The sequence below is a fragment of the Astatotilapia calliptera genome, chromosome 8 (assembly GCF_900246225.1).
Source record: "Astatotilapia calliptera chromosome 8, fAstCal1.2, whole genome shotgun sequence".
Taxonomy (NCBI): domain Eukaryota; kingdom Metazoa; phylum Chordata; class Actinopteri; order Cichliformes; family Cichlidae; genus Astatotilapia; species Astatotilapia calliptera.
The window spans coordinates 23,948,141-23,956,530 of record NC_039309.1 but is presented as its reverse complement, the minus strand read 5'-3'; the positions used below and the strand labels follow the sequence as shown (position 1 = coordinate 23,956,530).

General features: G+C 43.1%; 1 protein-coding gene across 1 annotated transcript; it reads left to right on the top strand.

Moving 5' to 3' along the window:
* The first annotated feature begins 1,975 nt into the window (after positions 1-1,975).
* LOC113027744 (rab3 GTPase-activating protein catalytic subunit-like) lies at positions 1,976-6,783 on the top strand. The gene is made up of 6 exons (XM_026177502.1): positions 1,976-2,083; positions 2,174-2,229; positions 4,176-4,254; positions 4,350-4,482; positions 5,453-5,531; positions 6,635-6,783. Exons 1-6 carry the CDS (start codon positions 2,066-2,068, stop codon positions 6,756-6,758), a joined length of 489 nt encoding a protein of 162 aa, XP_026033287.1. The 5' UTR covers positions 1,976-2,065; the 3' UTR covers positions 6,759-6,783.
* Positions 6,784-8,390: the final 1,607 nt, after the last annotated feature.

The following is an 8,390-nucleotide window of genomic DNA, read 5'->3' as shown; positions in this document are numbered from 1 at the left end:
GATTAAATAGAACAAGATAAAAAAAGAATAAAAACATGTTAAAACACAACAGCCTTAATAAACACAGAGTAGTTTGGACCCGAAAGCAGGGTTCATACATCATCACTTAAAAGACCAGCTCTCGGGGCAGAGATAGCTCAGTAGATAGAGTGTTTGCCCCATGATCGTTGGGGGTTCAAATCCACTGAACAGCGGCTATCCTGAGATACCCTTGAGCAAGCTACCGTCTCTACACACTGCTCCCCGGGTCATGGATTGGTAGCTGCCCACTGCTTCACTGAGTAAATGGGTTAAATGCAGAGGACTAAGCATTTTCCTACAGGATTAATAAAGTATACATTAACTATGAGATTCAAGATCAGGCAAATTCCATAATATTCAACACATCTGTAAAGCAGAAATATCAGTAAAATACACAGGAAGTAATATGACTGAAATAGTAATAAAAATAACTTAATATAATTAGTGAATAGGACACTTTTGTGACATTTGCCAAAATCATTAGAAAAAGGGTCAACACCGTCAGGCAGAAATCCTGATGGTGCTGACAAAATACCCTACTTTCTCTCATAGCACGTTTTTCTGACAGACGCCATCTTGTTGTTCATCAGTTGCTTATGGCCTCTACTGTGGTGTTGATGCACTATGGGTGTGACACAGAGTTTTTTTTTTATCAGAAAGGTATGCAATAAATGAAATAAAAATTAAAAAAACTCACCAGAGCAGTGACCTCATGGCATGTGTATCAAACAGGAAGTGGTAAAGGGGTCCTCACAGTGTAAGTTACCCACAATAATTCCTGATTTTTTTGTACTTTTTAAAAAATCTGATGGTGTTGACAGAAACTTTGGACATGTTTTGTCCCTTATCTCAAGAATCACTGATATATTCTCAAAATCTTTCATAAACTGCCTGCTTTTTCAGGAATGAGGTGGTAATTCGATTTTGGAGCAGTTCTTGAGCCATAACCTTTCCTCACTGTCACTGGTACGGTGCTGCACTGATGCCTTCCTGAGAGCAAATGCAAGCACAAAGAGTTAAGTCAGCAGTTTTTTGATGAGCTTTCAATATTTCCTTTAACTAACGGGGAGTGAGGTCCTTTTATCTCAGGCATGTCAGGAATACTGAAACCTGGGCTGACTGACCTGACCACAGCCTCTATGACTTCAGCATCACTGTGTCCTTTACACAAGAGGCCGACTGGCCCACAGATCTTGACACCTCTCCTTACTGTCACTTCTTGAAGCCTGTTTGCTGCTGTAGGAAACACGTTTTATGGAGCTGTCAGCTGACTCGGCGATGTTCTGTTCACTCTTTGACACACCCTGCTAATTGCTTATATTAACATCTCTTGGCTGGTCTGAGAATGGGTTGGCGTTCCCCGGACAAGCTGGAGGAGGCTTCTCTGCTTGGGCTGCTGCTGTGTTACTGCTGCATTTCTGCTCATCAGACTCACCTAATGAGATGGCTGGAACTGTTTCTTTTTGGCGAGGTGTCTGATGTCAGCTGGCAGTGATGATGATGATGCCACTCGAAGCTGCTTTTTCAAGTTTGATTCAGTTAGTCTTGAGTGGAAGCGCCTCTTTGCAAGAGTCAGTTTTGAAAAGACCTGTTCAAAGTGGTACGTTGTCCCAAACAGAGATGCACATTTCAGGGCATGTCTCGCCAGGATGGGAAAAGCCTCAGCATGAAAGTACAGTTGGTGAAAGTCCAGCAGAGAGAGGCTGTTATACTTAGCTTTGAGCTCGTAGTTGTTTTGCAGCCCAATTATTTCCACTTGGAAAGTGTCTGGCACAGATGGTTGCACATTAAACGGCGTAGCAAACATCTCCAGTTCCTTTTGGATATTCTTCACATCTTGAAACCTGTCATTAAATGCCTGAATGAGTTTTGCACAACGACTGTTGTTGTGATTTGGCGCTACACAAATAAAATTTAACTGAATTTAGAATTTGTTTGTTTTCTTTTATTGTGAAAGAACTATAGAGGAAGCGACCACCTTTTCGCACATGCGTAGAAAAACATCCTAGTTTCCGGAACCGATCAGGCAGCCAAAGGCAACAACATGGCTGCTGATAGCGATGTGAGTTTGTTTTGTAACATGTCAGTGTGGTTGTTAAGCGCGCTGTAACAATACGACAGCTGATTTTACGTTTACGTTTGTGTTTTGCAGCCCGAGTCGGAGGTTTTCGAGATCACCGACTTCACCACTGCGTCCGAGTGGGAGCGGTAAGCCAGCTGGTCATTACTCTGAAAACTAGGATTAGTCCACAGCTTTACGTGTTCCGCACAGCTCGCCCTCGGGAGACACGAACCTGCATTTATTTCTTCAGGCCTAAACATAACAACATGATTGTATATTACAGCGAACCTAACCTCAAATAGTCAAGCTAAAGAGTGAGGCTGTGTATCTGTGCATATACATTTACCACCACTCTGATATCGCACACCAGCATCACTAAAACTATAACACTGCACAGATATAGATGTGCTTCCGGTGTAGATGAATAGGAAGACTGGTGCCATATGTGTGAGCCATTTTTAAATAATCTTCTGGATATTGATTACCAAACAAACTATAGCCAACTAAAATGTATTATTACAAAATGTGCGTTAAATAAAATGCATTTTCCAAGAACTGACCTGTAATTAGACACATTTGTCAATAAGGAACTCACCTGCTTGTTAGGGCTTGAGCCAGAAGTTTGAACTAGGAGTGGGTTTCCATAATCGATATTCCAATTAAAATCGATTTTAGCTTGAATAAAGTGATATTGATTCATTAAATCCTGAATCGATTTTAAATATAAATGTATTTTGCCAGAAACTCCAGAATCTCAGGTTAAACCTCACAAAACGATTTCAACAATCACCAAACAGCTGAAACAGTAAATGAGAGCAGCTGCACGGGTTCCACACAAAGACGTAAACACAGAGCGTGGACCGTTCACCCGACGGCACGTACACAGACGTATGAGCTGCAGGTTTTGTCACTCTGACCAAAATTGACTGAACCAGCAGCAAAAGAAGATCCAGACTAGGCTTCACGTTTGATACTCATCGTCATTAAATCTCTTATACTTTGGCTGGTTTGCTTCCACCACAATAAAATCACACTTCCTGTACAGCTCTCTCTCTCTGTGTGCTTCAAGAAAAGTTTCCCATCTCAAGTCTGTTTTCTGCATTATTCGCTGCTTATTATGCACCCGTCTACCGTTGTTTACAGTGCTGTTGGAGGCTGGGGTTTTTTTGTTGTTTGTTTGTTTTTGTTTTTTAAACAAAACAGCAGTAAACCAGTAGGCTGTGGCTCCTTGTGTTTGTCAGGTGACAATAAACTAAATATAGCTAGATGGTACAGATTAGAGTCACTCTGTCAAAAGTCGGAATTTTCAACCTCAAAATCAGTAATAAAATAAATGGACTGGTTCTTATACAGCGCTTGCCTGCTCTCCTGGAGTACTCAAAGTGGTCTATACAACATGCCACACTCACTATTATCTATACGGTGAGCGCTTTCTAACTATCATACATATGCATTTATACTCTGATGGATGCATCGGAGAGCAAGTCGGGGTTAGTATCTTGCCCAAGGATATTTGGCATGCAAACTGGGGGAGCCGGGGATCGAACCACCAACCCTCTGATCAGCAGCTGACCTGCTCTACCTCCTGAGCTACAGCCAGCCCTTAAATAAATATATTAAATGACGAGAAACACGAGCGCACACTGAAAAAAAAACAAGGGACTCTGAGACACTGAGGCAGCTGATCTGGTTGGCCAATGTTAGCATCAGATTGATTCTTGTTTTAGTGGTTCCTTCCAAAATCACAATGCCACTAACCAAAGGTCACGAGGAGGGGGGAGGGGGGGGGGCTAAATGGTTGTTTGTACCAAAGCACTGTCTCGGCAAATTACTGCGTTGTCATGTCCTAATATGTTGATCCATTGGTTGGTGCAGCTCGTGTGTGCAGAGGCAGTTCAAATGGCTGCAGCCTCTTTAACGAATCACAGTTAACATTTGCATTCAGTCATATTCATTGCTTACTGTAGATGTAATATTTAAAGCACAGTGTGCTTGGAGGGAAATTCATTTCTGAAGATTAGTTTCAGTGGTTATTTAGCATGAACCAGACACTGTGCATGTATGCTGGGCTAATCTGTTCATCTGCCTGAAGTTTTGTGTCCAGAGTGGAGGAAGTGCTTAATGATTGGAAGCTGACAGGGAACACTGCACGGAAGGTTTCTTCAGAGAAGGTATTTTTTACTCATCAAATCTTTACATGCGTGTGAAGTATGCAGAAAGGAAGTATCTCACCTTCATCGTATGATGCTGCATTATCTGAACACAGGGGGAATACACCAGTGGAACCTGGGCGGAGAAGTCGCAGGAAATTAATTTTGCTGACTTCAAGTTCTACATAAGCCACTACTTTCTGAAACAAGAGTGTGAAGAGGATGATGGGAAGGAGAACCTCGAGGAAGGTAGAGTCACTTTGTCTGCACTATTATCAACATCAGCTTTTCATTGACTGTTTGTTGTGAATGATGTCGACAGTGTTGGACAGTCCTGCTCAGTGCACATGCAGGCTGTGGTGGAAGGACCGTCACGTTTTCAGAATTTTGTTATCAGAACGATGACAAGCTGACATCCAGACTCCACACCCTTTATTATGTAGCTTTAGTTTTTATTATCCTGCAGGTTTGCAGAAATATTTATTATTATTATTAACATCATCCCAGGGCACAGCTGTGGGCCTCCATCCTCTGGTTTTCATGCTTTGACTCTGGCTTGTACCACAGCCTGCTCCCACACCACTGTTGAAACACTGATGAAGTAAACCTTGGAAAAAGCACGAGGTTTGGATGTATCCGCCTAAAAAAAGGAATAAACACCTTTTTTCTTTGTACAAATAAAAGCAGGCAAAGCAGAAATGTTACCTGGATACTTGCTTATTTGGTTGTGAATGGCAGTGGGCGTCCACTGAGGAGGGTAGCAAGGCTCCATCTTTGAAATTGAACGCTGCACTGAGGTCTAGCAGGACAAGCACAGAGATGAGTCCACTGTCAGAGGCCATAAGAAGATCATTTGTAACCTTCACTAAAGCTGTTTCTGTGCTGTGATGAGCTCTGAAACCTGACTGAAACTCTTCAAATAAGCCTCTGCAGATGATCTGTTAGCTGTTTGACAACTACTCTTTCAAGGATGTTTGATATGAAAGGAAGGTTGGAGATTGGCCTGTAAGTCAGCTGGGTCTGTCCTGTACATCACTAGAGACACCAGTGATGTACAGGACAGTAAATTACTGCCACCTTGTGGCCGCAACAGAAATGAGCATCTGTGAAAGTCAACCCAGTACAGTTATTTTGGTAGATGTCCCACTTTAATAATCATATGCACCTCAGATGGTGTTTAAAATGAACAATGTTTTTGACACAGTTCTTCTATTGGCAGATGCTATACCGTTGGCAATGCAGGATCTTCTCTGTATGAACAATGATTTCCCTCCACGAGCCCACTGCCTGGTCAGATGGTAAGTTTAGTCTTTACTTTTTATGCTAAAAAACTGCTTCACTCAAAGTGGAGTGGAGTCATTTATCTGCACGCCTCACAGCGAGAAGGTCCCGGATCAAATCTGTGTGGAGATGCATCCTGTAACTGTGCCTGCGCAGGTTTCCTCCACAGTGCAAAGATGTGCATGTTAGGTTTGTTACGGATTCAAATATTGGGGATGGATACAAGAGGAAAAACCAAAATAACAACACTGGTCCAGCCGGGTTGAGTCAAACGATGATTTTAATGATCACACGCGTGGGAGATGGACACCGTACGCAGACAGCATCAGATCTCAAAATGGTGGAGCATTGATCAAACTCTTATAGCCTCTAGTGGCCCCCACCTAATCATAAAGCCTAAACATTCACATTCTTTCCCTCACACGGCGCCTAAGCTACGACCTTGGCTCCCTGTTTATCTGCTCCTGCTGAGATGGGGCAGAAAACCTCTCCAGTATGTTCTGTTCTCTTCTAATCAGACAAATAAGGCGATGACTTTCTGCGAACACTATTTCTTATAACTCAGCAGTATAATGCATTATAAAACAATATCATTCATTCACAATAAATCAGCAGTCTAATGTAATGCAAATCAGTTTAACAAATGCAATAGTTATCAGCTTCGTCTAATTCAGGAGAATAATGCAAACTAAAACTACATAATAATTCACAATCTTTAATTAGGGGTCTAACATGGCATAAAATAATATTATAATCCCACAGGTTAAATGGATATGTGAGCTAGATACAGTGTATAGCATAAAGTGCAACATGAACATATAGTTTAAGTGTGTCTTTCATTTAAGAGAGCAAGTCCAGAAAGTGCAAGTGTTTCTGGCTTTGAGTTGCCAGAAAGACTTCGTAAATATAAGCAGAGAATCATAGATGCGTCTACAAAGAGGTAATTCAGACAATTTCTGAATATTTTATTTTTCTTCAGAGTGAAATAGTAAAATAATATCCCATTGATTAGTGATGGTCTTTATTGTTACCAAGGGATCTAACAGCATACAGAATGAAGCAAATGTTTCTTCCATCCTATGTGGATAAATGTCTGCTGTGATGCTGTATGTCTTGGTAGGTTTGGCATACGAGAGTTTGTGGTCATCAGCCCTGGAACGAACTGTGAGGCCGTCATCAGTGAGTCGAAATGCAACCTGCTTCTAAGCTCCATCTCCATCTCTCTGGCCAACAGTGGCTGGTAAGTTACGGTCATCGCACTGCGTGGAAGGTTTTGTGAGCACATTAGTGCCTCCTGACGGTGTGATGTGTGTTCATGTTTGAGTTTTAAGTGTGCAACTGAAGGAGTGATGGTTCACCCTTTGAAGGCGAACCATTTCTCTCTCACTATCGATAACGCCACAGTTTTCCCTTCTCCTCAGGTTAAGAGCTTTGGTGTCATCCTAGACAGTTCACTTTCCTATAAATCTCACATCAATAATTTCACCTGTTCTGCCTGTTTCCATCTATGCAGCATTTTTTTTTTTGCCTGTCCCATTTGGTTCTTTAGCCGTCAGAATTGTTGTCTGAAGACCAACAAGGAGACCCGATGGATTTACTTTGCCAAATGGATCATCGTGGCATTGCCGTACTGGTCCATTTGATCGACCTTTGTTGTTGTTATTATTTATTTTATTTTATTTTCAGTTGTTACAGACGGGACAGACATGACTGAGGGATAGGAAAGGGAGAAAGAAAGAGGAAGGAAAAGAAAAACAGAAGGGGAGAGGGACAGTGAGAGAGGGCACTTAAAAAGAGAAAGAAGAGAAAAAAATCTTCTGGATCACCTGTTGAGAGAAAAAGAATAGAAAACAAGCAAAAAAAACAAAGCAACATACTAAACACAACACCATCACATTAATCTAGCTAAGTGTAAACAGCAGTAAATACTAAATATTGAATGTTGTTGTGCAGCACGCAGGACAGACAGCGCACAATGTGCTTGGAAATAGCACCAATAAAGGTGTAGTTTATGTCTATGAACAGTGAACACCCGTGTGCACACCTGTGTGGATCAGCGCGCTTGTATTCAAAAGGTTTCCCCATGTAACGGTCTGCAAGAGGATGTAGAGAGCCATAGCCCATTCTCCAGGGCATGAAGCAGGCATGGAGGAGATCCAGGCCCCAGACATCCAGAGGCCCCAGAGTGTGAGAGCCCAAGGAGGACCACCGGAGGGGCATCCGTGCCACCCTCCTGGGAAGAGCTGAGGAGAGCCCCAGACGAGGGGTCACCCCAGTAGCCACGGAGCAGAAGCCAGAGGGGGCTGCAGTGGCGTGCCCACCGGCTCTGCCGGCAGCCAGCTGTGCCAGAGTGAACCGAGCCGCAGGCCCGAGGGCCCCCTTTGCCCAGGAAGAGGCCCCGATGGCCAGCAGAGAACGGGGGTGTGTGAAGACCCCAAACCTCCCTCCTCTCGCTCATGTGTAGTGTTGCTGCGTGTTGTTCTAAGGTGCATTTAAAACATGGGAGAGCATGGTGCTGTTGCCAGAGAGCAGCAGGTGTTAGCACGGCCCCTCCCGAGAACCCTCAATGTCTACATGGATTTAAAGTTGAGAGGTGGGGTATGCAGCGTTAACAGATTACGTCCTTCTCTCTCCACCCAGTCTTCGTCCATTCTTGTCCACAGTCTCGTTACCTCCTGTATTGACTACTGCAATTCTCTTTTGCATGGTCTCCCCCATAAATCCCTCCATAAGCTTCAACTGGTTCAGAACTCTGCTGCTCGCATTATCACCAGAACCCCCTCCTACCAGCACATCACCTGTTCTTCAGGAACTTCACTGGCTCCCAGTGAAGTTCCAGATAATATACAAACTTCTGCTCACCTTCAAGGCCATTC

Excerpts from the sequence above, each read along its gene's own strand:
- LOC113027744 (XM_026177502.1), top strand. Across the intron at positions 4,483-5,452 it reads GAAGGAGAACCTCGAGGAAG|ATGCTATACCGTTGGCAATG; the intron begins GTAGAGTCACTT and ends TTCTATTGGCAG. Across the intron at positions 5,532-6,634 it reads GCCCACTGCCTGGTCAGATG|GTTTGGCATACGAGAGTTTG; the intron begins GTAAGTTTAGTC and ends ATGTCTTGGTAG.